At 61.9% G+C, this 21,697-nt stretch overlaps 2 protein-coding genes across 2 annotated transcripts in view; one reads left to right on the top strand and one right to left on the bottom strand.

The window, feature by feature from the left end:
- Positions 1–5,215: 5,215 nt before the first annotated feature.
- On the bottom strand, positions 5,216–7,813 carry Mab21l4 (mab-21 like 4). The gene is given in 6 exon segments (XM_048344319.1): positions 5,216–5,284; positions 5,425–5,562; positions 5,758–5,891; positions 7,298–7,391; positions 7,393–7,455; positions 7,457–7,813. Coding segments are annotated over 6 exon segments (855 nt in total).
- Positions 7,814–14,600: 6,787 nt separating this feature from the next.
- Positions 14,601–21,697, top strand: part of Crocc2 (ciliary rootlet coiled-coil, rootletin family member 2) — a 71,768-nt gene continuing 64,671 nt past the window's right edge. Inside the window, 2 exon segments of the mRNA XM_048344316.1 lie at positions 14,601–15,215; positions 15,732–15,863. Of these exon segments, the coding sequence (XP_048200273.1) occupies positions 14,601–15,215; positions 15,732–15,863 (747 nt within the window).

The raw sequence follows: 21,697 nt of genomic DNA, 5'->3' as shown, positions 1-21,697 counted from the left end.
GAGAAATCTCTAAGTCTTTAGCCCATTTAATAAGGGAGCAGTTGGTTCTTTGAGATTTGTTTTGGGGGAATTTAGTTTTTTGAGTTTGAAGTATATTTTAGATATGAGGACCTTGTCAGTTGTATCACAAATGAAGATCTTCTCTGAATCTGTGGGCTTTCTCTTTCTCTTTCAAGCTATATCCTTTGCCACGCAGAAGCTTGCAGTTTGACACAATCCCATCTGTCCAACCTTTCTTTGATTTGATGTGCTTCTGGACCTTTATTAAGGAAGTTTTGACCTGTTCCAAGTATTTTTTGAAGCTATTGAAAATGGAGTTGCTTTCTTGATTTCAGCCTCTCTCTTCCCATTGTTGGCATACAGAAAAGCTATTGATTTAGGGGGATTTATTTTATAACCTGCTACCTTGCCAAAGTTTTGGACCATCTCAAGTAACTTGAGAGTAGAATCTATGAGGTTCTTTTAGTACAGGATCATGTCATCTGCAAAGAGAGAGTTTTATTTCATCTTTCCCTATTTGGATCCCCTTTATATTTGCCTCTTGCTTTATTACTCTGGCTAGGAATTCTAGTACTATGTTGAGAAAAGTTGAGAGAGTGGACATCCTTGACTTGCTCCTGGTTTTATTAAAAAATGGCTTTAACATTTCACCATTAAGTATAATGCTAGCTGTATGTTTTTCATACACAGCCTTTACTGTATTCAGGAATGTTCCCTGGATTCCTAGTTTCTCCAAAGCTTTAATCATAAATAGGTGTTGGATTTTGTCAAATACTATTTCCATGTCTATGGAGATAATCATGTGATTCTTGTCCTTTTTCCTATTGATGTGGTGAATTACATTAATTGACTTAGGTATATTAAACCATCTCTGCATCCCTGGAATGAATCTGGTTTGATCATATTGTATACTTTCTTTTTTTTTAAGAATTGTTGAAGTTGATTGGCCAGAATTTTGTTGAGAAGTTTTGCATCAATGTTAATGAAATGAATCTACAGTTCTCTTTCTTTGATGAGTCCTTGTCTGGTTTTGGAATGAGGGTTATGCTACCTTCATAGAATGAGTTTGGTCATTGAAAAGCTTCAGGAGTAACGGTGTGGGTTCTGCTATGAAGGCCTTATAGAATTCAGCTGTGAATCTATCTAGACATTTTCTTGGATGGGAGGACGCTTACTGTCATTTCTATTTCATTCTATTTAGTTGGTTTAAATCTTCTTGGTTTAGTTTGGGCATATATAAAAAAAAGAATAGTTTGGGCATATCAATGTTTACAAGAATTCATCCATTTTTTTCCAGATTCTCAAATTTGCTAGCCTTAAGTTTTGAGATATATCCCCTTACTATATTCTGAATCTTGGTTGTTTCTCTCATAATGTTTCTATTCTCATGTCCCATTTTGTTTATTTGGGTGTATTGTCTTCTATTTTTTGTAAGGTTTGCTAAGGGTCTGTCAATTTTTTCAAAGAACAAACTGTTTTGTTGATTCTCTCTATGGATTTTTTGGATTCTAATTCATTTAACTTTGATTTAATTTTAAATATTTGTTACCATCTATTGGCTTGGGGTTTGGCTTTTTGCTCTTTTTCAGGTGCTTCATTAAATTTTTGGATTGTGATTTCTCTACTTGGTTGATGTAGGCACTCAGAGCTATAAATTTTCCTCTGAGTACTGCCTTTGCTGTGTCCTAAAGAAGCTGGTATTTTTGTGCTTATTTTGGTTAAGGACCGTAAACACTTGAATTTCCGTTCTGATTTCTTCAATGGAATCAGACAATGTGTTGTTCAGTCTCCACGAGTTACAGGATTGCTATGTTGCTTTTAGTGTTGAACTGTAATTTTTATTCCATTGTGGTCTGAGACAATGCAGGAAAAGTTTTAATATTTCTGAATTTGCACAGATTTGTTTTATGCCCTAAAATGTGGTCTATTTTAGAGAATGATACATGTGCTGCTGAGAAGAATGTATACTCTAGTGTTGCTCAGTGGAATATTCTGTACATATCTGTTAAGTCTAGTTGATCTATGCAGTTGATTATTTCTGAAGTTTCTTTGTTGATTTTTTGCCATGTTGATCTATCCAGAGAAGATAGTGGTGTGTTAAAGTCTCCAATGATCTATGTATTTGGGTCTATGTGTGTTTTTAGAGTCAGTAGCATTTGCTTGGTAAATTCCCGTTCTCCTGTATTTGGTATATATATATATATATATATATATATATATAATATTTAGAGTGGTTATATCCTCCTGTAGGAGAGTTTCCTTTATTATGTAGTTGTAGCCTTCTTTGTCTGTTCTCAATAATTTTTATTTGAAGTCAATTTTATCTGACACTAGAATTGCAACACAGCTTGTTTATGGTGCTGTTTGCTTGATAGATTTTATTCTAGCCATTCACTTTCAGAATATGTTTGCTTTTGTGGGCATGATGTGTCCTCTTGAAGACAGCAGAAGGATTGATCTTGCTTTTTGTTTTTGTTGGGTTTTTTTGGTGATTTCTTTTTTTTTCTTATTTATTCTTTTTTTTTTTTCTTATTTATTGTCAAAGTGATGTATAGACAGGTTACACTTTCATACATTAGGCCTTGGATACATTCTTGTACTGTTTATTACCTCCTCCCTCATTCCCCCCCTCCCCCCTCCCCCTTTCCCTTTCCCCCCATGAGTTGTTCAGTTGGTTTACACAAAATGGTTTGGCAAGTATTGCTTTTAGAGTCGTTTGTCTTTTTATCCTTTGTCTCTCGATTTTGATATTCCTTTTCACTTTCCTAGTTCTAATACACTTGTTAGTCTATGTCATTTAATTGGAGAGTTAAGTCCATTAATATTGAGAGTTAGGATTGAGAGGTGTTTATTGGTTCCTATCATTATATTTATCTTTTTAAGGCCTTGTAAATTCTTACTATAATTACTTGGATTTCTACTTAGGGTCTGTTTCTCTCCCAGTATAATGTTCTTGTCATTTTTCAATAAGGATAACATCCTTGAGAATTTTCTGTAGTGCTGGTTTGGTAGCTATATATATTGTTTCAGTTTTTCCTTTCTATGAAACGTTTTATTGGCCCTCAGCTATGAATGAGAGCTTGGCTGGGTACAGTATTCTTTATTGGTAATTATTTTTCTTTAGGATGTGGCATACCTCATTCCAGGCTCTCCTTGCTTTCATGATCTCTGCTGAGAAATCTGTAGTAATTCTAATTAGTATTCCTTTAAAGATGATTGTTCTCTTCTCCCTGGCAGCTTTAAGGATCTTTTCCTTGGTCTCTATTGGTCTTGTGTGGATTGCAATGTGCTGATGGGTTGTCCTATTCTCATCTGGCCTGTCTGAGGATCTAAAAACTTCTTGTATTTGGATGGGCTTATCCTTCTGGATATTTGGGGAGTTCTGTGATATTATGTTGTTAAACAAATTACCTATTCCATTAACTTCCTTCTCTAGCTTCTCCCCAATACCTATTAGCCTCAGATTGTGTCCACTGTGTCCAGTATTTTAATGGATCCTCTGATTTCCTTGCGATGGTCAATTTTCCTGTGGCTTAGTTTCTTAATTCAGTAAGTGGGTTTGCTGTATGGTCTCTGTGACCATCCTCCCAGGCTAATTTATTCCTAAAGCTCTCTGCTTTGCATGGCATGTCTCAAAAAAAAAGGGAGTTAGGTGCTTTCTGTAGCTCAGAGTGGCTGCCAGTGCCTGGCTGGGATCACTGGCTTTTCCCAGAGGTCTGGTTGCTGTGGTATTCTTTTGGGCCCAGGAGCTGCTCTCTGCTTTTAAGGGCTAACCAGTTTTTTTGTTGTTGATGTTGTTTTTTTAAAGAAACTCTTGCAGCCCATGGCAGATCTGGAGAGGGGCTGGGCTACCTCTAGCTGTGTTTACTTGAGGCTGAAAGTTGTCACACCCTGGGGGAAATTCCTCCCACCTGGTGGGGAGACCCTCCCCTGGGTGGAGCTGACTTTCACTGCTCAGATTCCTTTGTCCTTTTGAAAGGTGGCCCATCAGTCATCCTCATCATCCTCCCTTTTCCCTGGACCAGTACCAGTATATGGTGCTAGGTTTGCGCAAGAGTAAAAGATGGCAATTTTCTCTGGTGGTAGGGGAAGGGCCATATTCCAAATGCTGATCTGTGAGCGTGAGAGTGAATATCTTTTGTGGGGTATTCACACTCTCCCTGGTTATTCAGACTGTCCCTGATCTGCATCTGTCTGTGAGCAGCCAGTATACTACTATGTCTCATTTGGTGTTACTCTCTAGCTGTGGTCTTTTGTTGGAACACTAAAACTGGGTTCTTAGCTGGAGATCTGTGGAGCAGAGCTGCCTTCCCGGAGCCGCGCACCCCGCGCACCCCGCGCAGCCCCTGGCTCCCAGCCTGCCGCCCGTCAGGGCCCCCAGGGCAAGCCGCGGGGGTGCGCCCAGGGACCCCTGCACCAGTCTCCCCCACGTGAGGGGTCTGCAGAGGGTGGCCTGGGAGGGCGAGGCCTTCCGCAGCACCCGGGTCACATGCCCCGGGCAGCCGCTCTGGGTGTGGCAGCCCTGCCCCCACCGGGCAGGGCGCAGAGCTGGGCAGGCCCGAGTCCAGCCAGGCCTTCCCTGACCATGGGGCCCCCCTCCCCTCCCCTCCCCCGCCCCGCCAGCCCCCTCCGCACACTCGGGTCTGGGGCCTCCGCGGGCGCAAGTGGACCTCACGCTGCGTAGCAGGGGCTACTAAGCCGGAGCCAGGCCCGGCCCCGGTTCAGGTCCACGTGAGAAACAACTCACAGTGTCGAGAAAGGTCTCGGTGCCCCGGGAGAGGGCGGTGGCCTGGTGACCCCCCTCCCCACGTCCTGTCCAGGGGCTGGCGTGGACAGGTGGCCTCTCTGCGCCCAGGGCCCTCCGGCCTTCTGCTCTGTGACCTCCTCCTTCAAATCAAACTGTGCCAGCAGTGAGGGGGGTCCACCCCGGTCGGGGCGCGCCTTCCCGTCTCTCCCGCGGGTCGGGGAGCGTGGGGGGCTAAAGAGGCATGAGCTGTCCATCACCCCCCCCCCCACAGGCCAGCAGGGCAGTCGCCCTCCTCCCCACAGCCCTGTCCCGTGAGGGGCCCGGGCCGCCGTCAGGACGGTCCTGGGGGTGCCTGGGCCTGGGCCTCCCACCGTGGCCCTGAGGGCCTACGGGGAGCACCTGCGCCCCATCAGCTCCACAACAGCTTCTCTTGGGCCACCTTCTAGGCCTTTCTATCCCACATGAGCCTCAGTTTCCCCCCAGTGCGGGGGCAAAGGGTCCCCACAGCCCTCCATCCCCCGTGAGCCTCAGTTTCCCCTGTAGTGCGGGGGCAAAGGTCCCCACAGCCCTCTCTGCCCAGGATTTGAGGTGCCCCCATCAGAGCCCCACCAGGGGCCTGCTGGCCCGTCTTCTGGGGAAGGGACGGCTGGTCGGTGGCTAGCCCCACCTGGGCTCACCTGGCCCCTGAGCCCCAGCTGGTTCCACCGGTTCCAAGGTGGTGGCCCCAGCTTCGTGCCTCCCTTCCAAGGTAAGTGCTGGGAGCAATGCCTGGAATCTTCCGCAGGCCCAGCTGCGCCCTGGCAGCAGGCCTGGAGCTGTGGGGGGGGGGGGGGGTAGGGACCAGGCTCCAGGGCCTCTCGGGAAGCCGGAGGAGGCACTGCCAGCTTGCCCAGGCCGCCCTGGGGCCCGGCAGAGCCCCTGCTTTCCCCAGCAGGAGGCTCAGCCTGGGGGGTGACAGGGCCGAGGGGGAACGGCCATGTTGGCCAGGAAGAAGACAGACAGGGCTTTGCCCCGTCAGCGCAGTAATTAGAAGGTTCTGGAGATGACTGGACGAGGGCTCGAGGGGCCGAGGAACGCAGGAGCCGGACGGCGAGCGACAGTGTCTGGACTCGGCGGTCAGCTGCCTGCCCGGGACCAGGCAGGCCTAGGGAGCACCCGCCTCCAGACGCCGTCCTCCCTGGTACCGAGGGACACGCGAGGACTTGCTGGAGCCCACCGGCAGACGGGGTGCCAGGCCGTGGCTCTGGGGTTCCCCTCCCCAGGGCCCAAGAAGAGGCAAGGAAAGAGCAGGCCCGTCTGCCCGGTAGCTGAGGACCGGACCGGAACGGCACCCGCGGGTGGCCCGGGCCGTCACTGAGGGCCAGGAGGGCGCTGGCCACGCCGGTCCCTGGCCTTGGCACCCGCAGGTGGCCCGGCCGTCACTGAGGGCCAGGAGGGCGCTGGCCTCGCCGGTCCCTGGCCTCGTGGGGCACGCGAGGGGTGGGAAGGACCGGGAAGGCGGCTGGAGTCAGCAAACCCCAGCGAGGAAGGGACAGCTGCCTGGTCGCAGCCCATCCCCTCCCAGGAGTTGCAGGGCGCTCCGTTCCCACCCGTGCTCCTTGCGACCTCCAGGAAGAGGGGCTCCCTCCCCAGCGTCCCCCTGCCCCCCCCCACACAGGCTGCACCCACCCTCCCGGCCCTCCCTGCTGAAGGAGCCCTGCCCACCCAGACCCAGAGCCCCAGATCACCTCAAGAGCTCTTGGCCATGAATCGAAACCAACACAGGCACACCTGTGCCCACACCCACGCGCCGCATGCATTCCCATGCGTGTACACACACATTTACACCCGCACCCCTGTGCACACACACGCGCACACACAACGTGACTGTCAGAGGCTGAGGGGCCATCTCAGCAGGCGTGAGTGACAGCTGCACCGTGCCCAGGAAACAACACGTGCCAGCTGAAACAACACGGTCATGAATCCCTAGCCTTTGAAAGCAGCCCCCAACGGTGCCGGGGGCTCACGCCTGTGATCGCGGCTGCTCAGGAGGCTGAGACCTGAGGATCACGGTTCGAAGCCAGCCCAGGCCGTGAGACTCTTATCTCCAGTTAACCACCACCAAGCCAGAAGTGGAGCTGTGGCTTAAAGGGGTTGAACGCCGGCCTTGAGCACAGAAGCAGCTCAGGGATGGAGCCCCAGCCCTGAGTTCAAGTCCCAGGCACAGCACGCAGAAAAACAGCACCCATAAAAACGTCATTCCCCAAATCACCACGATCGCCGGGGATTCATCGTCTGCTTCCTTAGAGGTTTGGGGGCTCTGAAGACCAGCGTGCGGCCCCCCAGATCGCAGGCCCAGACCACACACCACACCACACACGCACGCACGCACGCACGCGCGCACGCACACACGCACTCACGCACACGCGCGCGCACACACACAGCTACCCACTACGCGCTCGCACACCTGCACACGTGCGGTGGGCAGGCACATCTCTGAGCACGCAGTGCACACCCCCCGCACCCGGCACACCCCCCGCCCCGCGCACGCCCCCCGCCGCGCGCCGCTACCTGGTGGGACGAGGCCGTGGTGCCTGCAGTACACCGCGGCCGCCACCAGAAGGTCCCGCAGGACGCGCAGCACCTTGCCCGGGACGATGTGCCCCCCGGCACGGGGCGCCGCCCTCCGAGGCGGCGCTGAAGACGTCGTGGGCCGTCCAGGGCTCCAGGGCCGGCCGCGGCCGCGGGGACGCCCAGGCGGCAGCGGGCGGGACCGTCCCCGGGCCCGGCGGCCTCCGGCCCCTCGATCAGGAGGTCCTCGGGGTCCAGCCGCAGGGGCACCTCGACGTCCAGCGGGCCCTCGGAGGAGCGCAGCGCGAACTGGAGGGCCCCCGGGCCGCGGGAGTAGTCCACGAGGAAGCGGGGGTCCAGGGCGTGCACGCGCTCCAGCACCGTCAGCAGCACGTTCTCCGCGCCGTGGTAGTCCCGGACGCGCGCGGCCTCCCGCGAGCGGATGGCCAGCAGGTAGTGGTGCCACAGACACACCTGCCCCTCCGTGGCCGGCGGCGGGAGGCGCGAGGCGGGCATCGTGAGCGGGGCGGCCGCGGCCGGGGCGGGAGGCGGTGGCGGGGAGCGGGGCGGGCCTGCGGCGGGGCTCGGCTCCCCGGGAGTGGATTCCGCAGTGACGGGGCCGCGGGTTAAATAGCTGAACCAGGGCCAAGGCCTTTGAAGCGGAGGTGAGTCAGTCGGCGACGATTAGAAACGTCCCCGGGGCGGCCCGGCGAGTCGGGGGCCGGGCCCGCCGCCTACTCTACCCTCCAGCCTCCCTCCTGCCTCCCACGCGGCCCCGAGTCCCGGCCTCCGGCCCGAGGTGACACGGCGGTGTGCCACGCTCAGGCTCAGAGCCCCTGGACTGCACCGCTGGGGCCCGCGTGTCCCAAACCCACCCTGACGGCCGCAGAGCGGGGCCTCTGCCAGCCGGGCCCTCCCCGACCCAGCCTCTCCCGTGGAACAGGTGGCGTCCGCTACCCAGGACCCCCGAGTCCCCGTGGCCCAGGAGAGGACAGGTGGCGTCCGCTACCCAGGACCCCCGAGTCCCCGTGGCTTGGTGAAGGGGGGAGGAGAGCTGCGCAGGCCCCCCTGAGGGGCCTGGGTTTCCCTACGGCAGCCCGGAAAGCAGCGAGGCCGAGACCAGGCCTGGCGTCTCCCGGCACACTTGCGCTCCCCTGGCCTCTGCTGTGAGGCGGTGGTCAGGACCAGACCCCAGCGTCTCACCTGCCACCCACACCACCCAGGACGCTCAGGCTGTCCACCCTGCCCCCCTGGGGACCCTCAGGCTGTCCACCCTGCCCCCCTACTGACCCTCAGGCTGTCCACCCTGCCCCCCCACCCGGGGACCCTCAGGCTGTCCACCCTGCCCCCCTGGGGACCCTCAGGCTGTCCACCCTGCCCCCCTGGGGACCCTCAGGCTGTCCACCCTGCCCCCCCCACCCAGGACCCTCAGGCTGTCCACCCTGCCCCCCCACTGACCCTCAGGCTGTCCACCCTGCCCCCCTGGGGACCCTCAGGCTGTCCACCCTGCCCCCCCCACCCAGGACCCTCAGGCTGTCCACCCTGCCCCCCCACTGACCCTCAGGCTGTCCACCCTGCCCCCCCCACCCGGGACCCTCAGGCTGTCCACCTGCCCCCCTACTGACCCTCAGGCTGTCCACCCTGCCCCCCACCGGAGGCCCTCAGGCTGTCCACCCTGCCCCCCACCCGGGGACCCTCAGGCTGTCCACCCTGCCCCCCCACCCGGGGACCCTCAGGCTGTCCACCCTGCCCCCCACCCGGGACCCTCAGGCTGTCCACCCTGCCCCCCCCACCCGGGGACCCTCAGGCTGTCCACCCTGCCCCCCACCGGAGGCCCTCAGGCTGTCCACCCTGCCCCCCACCGGAGGCCCTCAGGCTGTCCACCCTGCCCCCCACCGGAGGCCCTCAGGCTGTCCACCCTGCCCCCCACCGGAGGCCCTCAGGCTGTCCACCCTGCCCCCCTGGGGACCCTCAGGCTGTCCACCCTGCCCCCCTACTGACCCTCAGGCTGTCCACCCTGCCCCCCCACCCGGGGACCCTCAGGCTGTCCACCCTGCCCCCCCCACCCAGGGACCCTCAGGCTGTCCACCCTGCCCCCCCACCCGGGGACCCTCAGGCTGTCCACCCTGCCCCCCACCGGAGGCCCTCAGGCTGTCCACCCTGTCCCCCACCCGGGGACCCTCAGGCTGTCCACCCTGCCCCCCTGGGGACCCTCAGGCTGTCCACCCTGCCCCCCTGGGGACCCTCAGGCTGTCCACCCTGCCCCCCTGGGGACCCTCAGGCTGTCCACCCTGCCCCCCCACCCAGGACCCTCAGGCTGTCCACCCTGCCCCCCTACTGACCCTCAGGCTGTCCACCCTGCCCCCCACCGGAGGCCCTCAGGCTGTCCACCCTGCCCCCCACCGGAGGCCCTCAGGCTGTCCACCCTGCCCCCCACCAGGGGACCCTCAGGCTGTCCACCCTGCCCCCCACCGGAGGCCCTCAGGCTGTCCACCCTGCCCCCCCACCCAGGACCCTCAGGCTGTCCACCCTGCCCCCCCACCCGGGGACCCTCAGGCTGTCCACCCTGCCCCCCACCGGAGGCCCTCAGGCTGTCCACCCGGGGGCCCTCAGGCTGTCCACCTTGCCCCCCTGGGGACCCTCAGGCTGTCCACCCTGCCCCCTGGCTCCTCGTCTGAGAGGAGCTGGCACCCACCTGGCCTTGGAGCTGGAGCCGTCGGGTTCTGGGGAAAGCAGCCTGCTGGCTCCACCTGCCAGCTGCACCTGCTGGGCCCCACCCACGGCACTCCCTGCGCAGGGCTGGGCAAGTCCCAGCAGGCAGGAGGAAGCCTCCCCACTGACCCCCGGCTGCGGGCTGCGGGCGGCTGTGCGCTCTCGCCAGAGTGTTTTGCACACCGTCCAGGGAGGGGCGTGCAAGGCCTCTGTGAGGTCCCGCTGCAAGAGCAGGCCCCCGTAAGCAAGGACGGGTTTCTCCCCAGAATTCCCCGGGTTCTGTGGGCTGCCCACATTTCTCTGCCCCTCCTTGGGCGCAGTTGCTCAGGCTCCTGCCCCGGGACCCTCAGATCCCCGCAGCTTCCCTTGCCATAGCTCAGAGCCCGACACTCGCTGGATGCGGGGCTGGGGGGGCCAGGCCCCGGCAGGCAGGCCCGGTCCTCCCCGCGGCCCCTCTGGCAGGTGGGAGGTCACTTCCTGAGGCTGGTCAGCTCCCTGGGTCCTGGACGCAGGCCCGCCCACAGGATGGACAGAGCAGGGGATGGCAGACGCGTGAGAAGCGGGACGTGGCTCCGCCTGGACCGGGGGGGTCCTCGGCGGCCTGCGCGGCCGCGCGCGGCTGCTTGTGTGGGCTCCTCCTGCGCGCGGCTGGGGACAAGCCCACAGATCCCGTATTTCAGGAATTCCCGGGTGCACCGGGAAGGCCCGGGCGGGAGGGGACGTGGCGGCGGAGCGGCGCCCGGGCGCGGGTCTCGGGAGGACGAGGGGCTCTGCGCGGTGCCTGGTGGGGGTGGCCGGCTGGGCAGGGGCGGCCCTGAGCCGGTGGCCGGGGTTCCTGGGCTCCAGGCGGACGCCACAGGCGGGCAGCTCACCCCTGGAAACGTGAGGTCCGCGGCTCGGCCGAGGCTGCAGCCTGAGGTCCGGGTGTCCCGCTTTTGCTTGAGGAGCACAGGGTGCCTGGTCCAGCTCTGGGGGCTCATCTTCCTGGGCTGTGCTCCGTGTCTGCTTGCATCGCGGGTTCCCCTCATGGGCTCCCGAGCACGGTGGGGTGGCGCAGAGCACGGACATTTCCAGTCCTCTCCTCGGCTCACGGTCCTCACTCCGGCCTTCTAAGGGGGCGTGGCGGGGAGGCAGTGGCCTTTCTCTCCACGGGGGTCTGACAGGGACCTTGTGCCCAGGCACCTGGTGGAGATGCAGAGACTCGGGCCTGAGGAACACACCCACGTTTTCCGGGCCCATCTCCATGTGGTCCAGGGAGCTCGCAGCCCTGTCTTTCTGGAAGCTCTGGACTGAGGATCAGGAGGCCACCGACGCGGGCTCGCTGTCCCCTCTGCCCCGGTAAAGCCAGACGCCCGTCCTGGTCAAGTCAGCGTCCGCACAGCGTGGGCAGCCAGGGCTCTGGGACGCCGCCACCAAGCTCAGTCTACTCGACACGGCCAAGTTCTCAGCGTCGGCAAGGCCGGGCCCGGCTGGCCATCACGCCTGCTGACCCGGCAGGTTGCCGGTGAGGACCGGCGCCCAGCTAAGCCAGGGCTGCTCTGAGGGTCAAACATAATCTGCCGGCACCTGGCCGGAGGCACGAGGTGTTCTCTGGCACTGGGGCCTAGCGGGAAGCCCTCCCCTCCCCACCTCTGCCCGTGAGGGGCTCTGCGGGGGAGGTATGCACCCCACCCAGAATGGCGAAGCAAGAGGAGGATCACTGCTCCCCCGTGAGTCAGTACTCCTGATGGTCCCCGCGGGCCCAGCGCTACGCTCAGTCCCCACCTCGGGGCGCAGACGAGAACCCCAGCATTGCTCGGCCCTTGGCCGCACCGCCTGGGGTGGTCAGGGCTCCAGGTGAGCGCTGCAGTCCACCGCCTCCCGCATGGCGCTTGCTGGGATGAGGGGCGCACAGGCTGGTGGGCGGCCATCACCTCCGTCCACGCCGGGACCTCCACCTCGTCCACCTGCAACTCTCCCCAGGAAACACCACGTTCACACTACGGCCCCTCCCGGGCCTGGGCGCCACGTCCACCGCCCGGAAACCACGTCCACCGCCCGGAAACCACGCCCACCGCCCGGAAACCACGCCCACCGCCCGGAAACCACGCCCACCGCCCGGGCACCATGTCCACCGCCCGGAAACCACGCCCACCGCCCGGGCACCATGTCCACCGCCTGCCCCTCCCCAGCCCGGGCACCCACCCTCCTTCTTTCTGTTTCTTGGGCTGTCATGGAAATGCCATGCCACGTCTTCTGTGATTGGCTGATCGCAGTGCCTCATCGCCGCCCGGGTTGGAATCCTCCATTGTGTTTGTTTGTGTTTTAGCTTAATGTTTATTATCTCCACATAGTTGTCCATGGAGTTTCAACAAGGTGATTCGTGAGCACAGTGCAGCCTGACCTGTGTCACCCCTTCCATCCTTCTCCGGTCTACCGTCCCCTCCCTTCCCCAGCTCCGCTTCCACACCTGGGCTCCATCCGCCTACCCTCCCTCCCTACCTCCCTCCCTTTAGCTGCCTCCACTCGGACAAGACATGGTTCAGCATCTGGTGTTCTCAGTTCACTTGTTCCGTGGGTCACAGGTTCAGCGTCTGGGGTTCATCGGTTCACTTGTGGGTCACAGGTTCGGCGTCTGGGGTTCATCGGTTCACTTGTGGGTCACAGGTTCGGCGTCTGGGGTTCATCGGTTCACTTGTGGGTCACAGGTTCGGTGCCTGGGGTTCATCAGTTCACTTGTTTCGTGGGTCACAGGTTCAGCGTCTGGGGTTCATCGGTTCACTTGTGGGTCACAGGTTCGGCGTCTGGGGTTCATCGGTTCACTTGTGGGTCACAGGTTCGGCGTCTGGGGTTCATTGGTTCACTTGTTCCGTGGGTCACAGGTTCGGCGTCTGGGGTTCATTGGTTCACTTGTTCCGTGGGTCACACGTTCACCGTCTGGGGTTTATGGGTTCACTTGTTCCGTGGGTCACAGGTTCGGTGCCTGGGGTTCACCGGTTCACTTGTTCTGCGGGTCACAGGTTCGGCGCCTGGGGTTCATCAGTTCACTTGTTTCGTGGGTCACACCACGGAGCCCACCGCTGTGCACCCCCCGTGTGCTACATCGATTTCCCTCCCTACAGCAAGCAACCCTCCTGTCCGCATGGACCACAGAAGGATTGGCTCCTCCCTCAACAGACACCTAGGCTGCTTCTACCTACTCTGTAGCCAGGATGGTTGCTGACGCCTCGTGAACACGGCGTCTGTTAATGAACGGTCTTCATCCTCTGTTGGACAAATCGTTCGCAAGTCTTCTCTCCCATAATGGTCTCGGAGCTGTCCTCGTGCCTTCTCCTGTGATGTGCACAGGTTGTTTCCTCTTTGTTTTGTGTGGTTGCTGGTGCAAGGTGTGAACTCAGGGCCTCACACTTGCTCTGCTGATGCTCTGCCACTTGAGCCGTACCTCCAGCCCAGGTTTTTTGCTGATTATTTTGGAGACAGAGACTCCCAGGCTTTTCTCCCCTGGCTGGTTTTGAACCACAGTCCTCAGCCTTCTGAATCATGAACCGTCAGCTGGAGTTTTAGCTCTTAGCTTTAGATCCTAGGGCAGGCTGCCCGGCACCCCTGCCCCGCCCTGCTCCCGCTGGCTCCTTCCCTGCTGTGTTCTGGGGTTCCCTCTCCAGGCACCCCTGCCCCGCCCTGCTCCCGCCTGGCCCCTTCCCTGCTGTGCTCTGGGGTTCCCTCTCCAGGCACCCCTGCCCCGCCCTGCTCCCGCCTGGCCCCTTCCCTGCCGTGTTCTGGGGTTCCCTCTCCAGGCACCCCTGCCCCGCCCTGCTCCCGGCTGGCTCCTTCCCTGCCGTGTTCTGGGGTTCCCTCTCCAGGCACCCCTGCCCCGCCCTGCTCCCGCCTGGCCCCTTCCCTGCCGCGTTTTGGGGTTCCGTCTCCAGCAGTCCCGAGAGTGAGGTGGCGGGCGGGGTCCCCGAGCGTCCCCGCAGTCACGTCCCAGGACCGTCCCTGGTCCGTCGTTACAGAAGCCACTGGCCGCCCTCTGAACAGGCAAGCCGGGGAGGGGTGAGTGGCGGCCCCTTCTTGGAGGAGGAACCGGCCGCTCTCTTTACGTCATCTCCCACGACTCGACCCCCCCAGCCCAGCCCTGGGGGTCCTGTGAAATGCCCTGAGGGCACTCCCTGTGCAGAGGACAGGGTTGCTCGGCCTCTCCCCTGCCCCACCCGGCCACCCGGCCACACTCAGTCCCCGGGAATGAGGAGGGTGCCGCGCACCCCGGCCGCCGCCGAGGAGGCCTCCCAGCCCGGGTCAGGCAAGGGACAAGTCTCGGGAAGAGGGTGTGGAGGAACGCGGTGTGCTCTGCCCCTGCCGTGGCCCCGGGCTGCCCGTGGGGCTGTCACCACACTGGTATCTGACTTGCTGTCTCGGCGGGCAGTGACTCGGTGCCCCGCGGACGGGCGGGCTGCTGGCCGGGGAGTTTGGCTCCGGCGGGTGGGCCGTCCGATGGTGCTCAGCGGAGTCCCTCTCCGCACCTTTGCTCGGCGTGGCACGGAGGCCGCCCTCCCTGCTCGCCCCACGCCCAGCCCTCCTTTTCTTAAGGTCCACGGAAGTGCCCAAGCCACAGTCCATGAGTCGGGACCTCCACGTTGGCGAGGAACCCCCAGGCTCTGCGTGTGTGGCCCGGGAGGGGCCTGCGGGGCGACGGGAGAGTGAGCCTGGAACCCGCCGGCCTCCGGAGTCCACCGGAGCCCCACCTGGACCCCTGGTGGGCTGCGGCTGGCCCGAGGGCCGGGCCCATCTCGGCCCCACCCTGGCAGCACTGGGACAGGCGCACGGAAGACCAGCCGTCTGCCCTTACTTTTCAGTCCCTTCCAGACCTGCCTGGCAGAGCCCTCAAACCCAGATCCCTGAGGGAGATGGGGTGCATCCCGACACCCGGCCCCCCATGCGGGCGGGCCCCTCTCAGGAGAGGAGCAGTCACTCCCAGTGGCTGCCGAATTCCCACCAGCACCGGCCTGGCTCAGAGACATCCCAGGTGGGAATGGGGAGCCCCTGGGGGGTTCTCACAGGCCCGTGGGTGCTGGAACCAGTCCTGAGGCCCCAGAAGCCCAAGCTGGAGTGGAGAGGGCCAGTCTGGACACCACCGCAGGTGCCCTTCCTGGCACGGGGCACACCCTTCCCGCAGACCTCTTCCGCCCCAGCTGGCTGCCGCCACCCCACCCCCGCCCCGGCAGACTTCGCGGTCAGCTGAGTAGAAAGAAAGGCGAGTCTGCCCGGCCAGGACCAGGATCCAGGCAACCCCGGAGGAGGGCCCCAGGAAACCGGGCTCCAGAGGGCCCCTCCAAGGGCAAGGGTGGGGCCGCAGCGTCTCCTTTGCCCTTGGAATGTGGCTTCCGTGACACGGCGTTGGGCTGGTGACTGTGGGTTAAATCAGAGAGCGTTTCTGGGTAGAGAGGAACCTGCACCTGAGCCCCTGAGCTCTGACTCCTGGCGTGTGGACAGAAGAAAAGGGCCCTGGGGCTTGGGGGAGCCCAGTCCCCCCTCCCTCCTTCCCCCCCCCCCAGCCTCACTCCAGGTGTCCAGGGAAGCGGCTTCCAGCCACAGCTTCCTTAGTCCCCATGAGGAGTCCTGTACCTGTTTCCACGGAAACCCAGCCCTTGGCGTCAGTTGCCACAGCAATGCCCATGGCTTGTTTGGTGTGTGGTCTCACCGATCAAGTCAGGCCAGGACGGCTGGACAGGGTGCCGGTACCAACCAGGTGCGAGGCGGCACACAGGAGGCCCGGCCAGGCAAAGACCAAAGCTCTGCACTCATGAGTTCTGCCTCCAGTGAGCATGGCGGAGCGGAGGCCCCTGGGCAGTCCAGGCTGGGGCTGGACTCTGTGATCCAGGTCAGTGGGCGTCCAGGCTGGGGCTGGGCTCCGTGTCCCAGGGCAGTGGGAGTCCAGGCTGGGGCTGGGCTCCGTGTCCCAGGTCAGTGGGAGTCCAGGCTGGGGCTGGACTCCGTGATCCAGGGCAGTGGGAGTCCAGGCTGGGGCTGGGCTCCGTGTCCCAGGGCAGTGGGAGTCCAGGCTGGGGCTGGGCTCCGTGTCCCAGGGCAGTGGGAGTCCAGGCTGGGGCTGGGCTCCGTGTCCCAGGGCAGTGGGAGTCCAGGCTGGGGCTGGGCTCCGTGTCCCAGGTCAGTGGGAGTCCAGGCTGGGGCTGGGCTCCGTGTCCCAGGGCAGTGGGAGTCCAGGCTGGGGCTGGGCTCCGTGTCCCAGGGCAGTGGGAGTCCAGGCTGGGGCTGGACTCCGTGTCCCAGGGCAGTGGGAGTCCAGGCTGGGGCTGGGCCCCGTGTCCCAGGGCAGTGGGAGTCCAGGCTGGGGCTGGGCCCCGTGTCCCAGGGCAGTGGGAGTCCAGGCTGGGGCTGGACTCCGTGATCCAGGTCAGTGGGTGGGGGCCCTGCATGTGTGGCTGGTAGAGAGCCGGTCCCAAGGACGCTGTAGATGGGCGCTGGGAAGGGGGGCCAGACGCACCTCCCTGACGTCCAGGGCCACTTTCCTCCTTGCCCACATGTCCGGCGTGAACGCGAGCGTGCAAACACAGCCGCTCTGGGGCCCGCCCTCTGCCTCCTTCCTGCGGTGGCCGAGGCCGCCCCCTCAGAGCCTTGGGCACGCAGCCTGTGGGCCCGCAATTCCACACTGGCACTATTCTATTCCGGGCTCCTCCGCTGTTCTCTCTCTGGTCCGTGTGGCGGGGGAGGGGTGTGTGTGTGGGGGGGACCCTGCACTCTGCAATCACCACAAGACCATACGGTCCTATAACTTATCTCCCACGGCCCTCTCCCTCCCCCTGCTTCCCAGACTGCCCCCCGAGTCCTGCCCTGGGCCTCCCTCTCCCCTCACCTCGCACATCTGAACCCCTGCTCTCCCTTCCTCAGGTTCTGGCCCCCACATCCAGGCGGTGGGTCTCACAGCACCCCGATGGGCCAGACAGGGACCCTCCCCCCCCCACCGGGCCAGCTGACTCAGTGGTGTTCATTAACCAGCTCTCAGACCCTCGACGCCATGCTTGGGGTGGGGACACGTGGTCTTCGAGACTGCGAGGGAGGGGTTCTCCACAGGGGGTGCCCCGAGGCGAGACGGCAGATGCAGGGGCCCGCGCCGGGCACAGGCTGAAGGCCGGATTCGGATGTGAAAGGCAGGAGGGTGCCCAAGGAGGGCGAGCTTCCCCGGGGAGGCCTCCCCACCCTGCTTGGACGGGGTCTCGGGGCAGCTTTGGGGAGCCGGGCTGGCAAACAGCGCATGAAGGGAGGCTGGGTACAGTTTACAGGCCTCCTGTCCCGTGCGGCCTTCACTGCACCCTGTGTGGGCTCCCTCCCTCCTTCCCTCCCTCCCTCCCTCCCTCCTTCCCTCCCTCCCTCCCTCCCTCCCTCCCTCCTTCCCTCCCTCCTTCCCTCCCTCCCTCCCTCCAGGTGCTGGAAGCAGCCCCCCCACCCCACCCCGGGACATGACTTGCTACGGTGGCTGCCAGGTTTGAAAAGGAAACCCAGGATGGCGTTGAGGTCCCTGGTGTGGGCATGGGTGCCTGTCGGGCATGGGAGGGGCCCTCGGCGTCCCTGGCCCAGCTGTCATCGGAAAGTCTCGTGGGGCCCGCCGGGTCTGGGCCGTCACCCGGGCAACACCTGTTATTTGCGCTTCGGTGATGGCAATCTCGATGCAATTACACCTGGGCAGGCAGCAGGCAGGCGCCAGAGATGCCCAGATAGCTGCCCGTCCAGACGGGGGCCAGGCCTGGAGAGGCTGTCCGGCCCTCGTCCATCTACACATGGGGAAGCCAGGGGGCATCTCAGACTGTCCTGTGTTCTGATTTCCAGGAATGTGCCCATTGTAGCTGAAACTTGCTTTGTGGAGATATATATATATATATATGTATATATGCATCTATGTATATGTGTGTGTAAACATAAAATTGACCCTTTTAGCCATTTTTCGGTGCACAGTTTGGCAGCGTCCCCAGAACTGTCATCCTGTACAGTTAACACTCTCCCCAGTAAGCCCTGTCTCCGCTCGCCCCCTGCCGGCTCCCCCCCCCCCGCCCCCTGCCCCACCCCAGCCCCGGCCCAGCTCCCCACGGGGCCCAGCTCCCGCCTCTGCCCTCGGTTTCCATGGGCCCCGGCATCTCCGTGTATGTGCTTCTCAAACGTGAAGCTGTCCGTTCACGCGTGAACACAAGCCGGTTCTCCTGGGGTTTGTGGTGACAGCTGCTCTTTAGAATTTAGAAGACCACGTGAAAGGCGTGGTACTTAAGTAAGAGAAGGGCCGGGCTCCGGGGGCCCCCACCTGCCACCCGGGCCCCTCGGGAGGCTGAGCTCTGAGGATCACAGCCCAAAGCCAGCCCAGGCAGGAACGTTGGTGAGACTCCTCTCCAATTAACCACCAAAAACCCAAACGTGGAGCTGAGGGTCCAATGGTGGAGTGCTAACCTTGAGACGAAGAAAAAAAAAACAACAACTCAGGGACAGCATCAGGCCTTGAGTTCAAGACCCAGGACCAGTGCAAAACAATACTAACATTAAATAAGGGAGGGAAGGGATCCGAGAGGGCTGAGGCCGACGTGACCGCACCCCTACCCCCCCCCCCGCACACAGCGAGACAAAGCAGACCACAGAGAGAGAGGCCACCCGCCCCACGAAGCCCCGTTCCAGGCCCCTCTCCCACCTCACCCCTGTGAACATGAGCCGGCCTGGGGGACCGCACGGCTCGCCCCGGCACACGCCACCCACACGCCACGCAAACGCCACGCACACGCCACGCACACGCCACCCACACGCCACCCACACGCCACCCACACGCCACACACACGCCACCCACACGCCACGCACACGCCACACACACGCCACACACACGCCACGCACACGCCACCCACACGCCACGCACACGCCACGCACACGCCACCCACACGCCACCCACACGCCACCCACACGCCACCGACACGCCACGCACACGCCACGCACACGCCACGCACACGCCACCCACACGCCACCCACACGCCACGCACACACGCACACGCCACCCACACGCCACGCACACACCACGCACACGCCACGCACACGCCACCCACACGCCACCCACACGCCACTGACACGCCACGCACACGCCACGCACACGCCACCCACACGCCACGCACACGCCACCCACACGCCACGCACACACGCACACGCCACCCACACGCCACGCACATGCCACCGACACGCCACGCACACGCCACGCACACGCCACGCACACGCCACGCACACACCACGCACACACCACGCACACGCCACCCACACGCCACGAACACACCACCCACACGCCACGCACACGCCACCCACACGCCATGCACACGCCACCCACACGCCACGCACACGCCACGCACACGCCACGCACACGCCATGCACATGCCACGCACACGCCACCCACACGCCACGCACACGCCACCCACACGCCACGCACACGCCACGCACACGCCACCGATACGCCACGCACATGCCACGCACACGCCACCCACACGCCACGCACACGCCACGCACACACGCACACGCCACCCACACGCCACGCACACGCCACACACACGCCACGCACACGCCACCCACACGCCACGCACACGCCACCGACACGCCACGCACACGCCACCCACACGCCACGCACACGCCACGCACACGCCACGCACACGCCACGCACACACGCCACGCAAAACCGCCACCCCCCGCTTTCCGTAGCAAACCCACCAGTTCACACTCCTACCTGCTGCCTACATTTAGCGCCTAAACTTCCCTCGAAGCAAGACCCCACGGCAGCTCAGACCACTCCGGCCCCACATGTGTGACCCCCGCGGCTCCAGCGTTCTCAGCTGCCTGGCACCCCTCTCTCTGCTCCCTCCTCCTCCCCCTCCCCCCACCCCCTGTGTTCCGGGTTTTCTGGTGGTTAATTGGAGATAAGCGTCTCATGGACTATCAGGCCCTGGCTGGCTTCAAACTGCAGTCCTCGGAGCTCAGCCTCCTGAGTCCAGGATCACAGGCGTGAGCCACCAGCGCCCGGCTTGTGGGTCTCTCTAGTCGGCCCTCCATCTTATTCCCAGGAGCCCTGAGCAGACAGACAGACAGACAGACAGACAGCATCCTCACCTTGGGAACACGCCCAGCTCCCAGCCTTGCAGTCGGTGACTCATGCCTTCCAGGGTCCCCACTGGGTTTGCAGCCACTCCTGTGGGTATCTGAGCATCCCGGCTAAATGCTGACACACGAGACCCCTTCCCGGTTCCCTGCCCTGCTCCTTGCCCAGCCCCGTCTCACCCTTAGCCCTCGGCGCAGGCTAAGCCGGGGGCATGGTACCAGACATCCGCTGAGGCCTGCCCTCGGCCCTCCTCCGCTGGCTGGGCCTGCTCCTGGCGGGGCCGGGCTGAGAGAGGCAGGAGGCAGGAAAGGCCGCGGGCCTCCAACTGTGTGCTCGGGTGCATGGGCGGGGGCTGGCAGTCCAGGTCCCAGGGGCTTCTATCTGCGTGCACGGGTGCTGGTCCCGTAGTAACCCTAGGAAATGCAGAGGAGGCCCCTGTGAGGAGTGGCCTCGGTCAAGTCCCCAACTGCCTGGCCTGGCCTTCCCCACCAAGGACGAGGAGACTAGAGACTCCCATCCAGGTCAGGAGGAAAGACGTCAGAACAGCTGCTGGTGGAAAGTTCTAGGAAGCCTTGGCCGGCCCGGCCTCCCTCCGGAGCTCCACCGTGCGGCCCCGCTGCAGGCCCCCCACGGCCGCCAGGGGGCACTGCCGGCCTCCTCCTGCAGGCCCCGGCACTGGGACCTTCCACCCCTGCGGGCACACGGGGCCCTAGACTGCCCTTGGGCTCTGCCTCCCTCCCCCAGCCCTGCTCCTGCCACCCCGGGGTGGGGCCCAGGTACTCTGGGTGCACGGGGGTCGCCTGCTGCCTGCCTGCGGCACACAAGAGCCCAGTCCAGCTCTGGAGTCGCTAAATCCAATCCCTTTCTACTCTCCCTGCCGACCCCGTCCCGCGTCCGCCGACCCCGTCCCGCGTCCGCCGACCCCGTCCCGTGTCCGCCGACCCCGTCCCGCGTCCACTGACCCCCTCCTGCGTCCACTGACCCCGTCCTGCGTCCACTGACCCCCTCCTGCGTCCACTGACCCCGTCCTGCGTCCACTGACCCCCTCCTGCGTCCACTGACCCCGTCCCGCGTCCGCCGACCCCGTCCTGCATCCGCTGACCCCATCCTGCATCTGCTGACCCCATCCTGCATCCGCCGACCCCGTCCCGCGTCCGCCGACCCCGTCCCGCGTCCGCCGACCCCGTCCCGCGTCCGCCGACCCGTCCTTTGCAGAGATGGGTTTGTGGCCATGAGCACAGCGCATGGAGGCAGGGAAGTGACCCTGTCCTCTTGCCTCCTGTCCTTAGCGCCCCCACACCCCTGCCCTGCCACATGCAGGCAGGCCCCTGTGGTCTTCGGAGGAGCTGACCAAGCTACTTGGCCTGCGAGAGGGTCCCGGTGAGAGGGAGGTGTTTCCCACCCGGCCTTTGAAGTCCTGACTGTAGAGCCAGCTCAGAAGGATCACATCCCGGCTAGTCAGGAGCGTGGATCCAAGGATCACAGTTCAAGGCCAGCGATGGGGAAAGGCAGGGCCTGCCAGACTCTCATCTCCAAAATAAGCAACGAAAAACATGGCTGGAGATGTGGTTCAAATGGTGGAAAGCCAGCTG

This window comes from Perognathus longimembris, chromosome 4, assembly GCF_023159225.1.
Source record: "Perognathus longimembris pacificus isolate PPM17 chromosome 4, ASM2315922v1, whole genome shotgun sequence".
In the NCBI taxonomy this organism is placed as follows: domain Eukaryota; kingdom Metazoa; phylum Chordata; class Mammalia; order Rodentia; family Heteromyidae; genus Perognathus; species Perognathus longimembris.
Note: the sequence above shows the minus strand (reverse complement) of the source record. Positions and strands in the feature narration are given on the sequence as shown.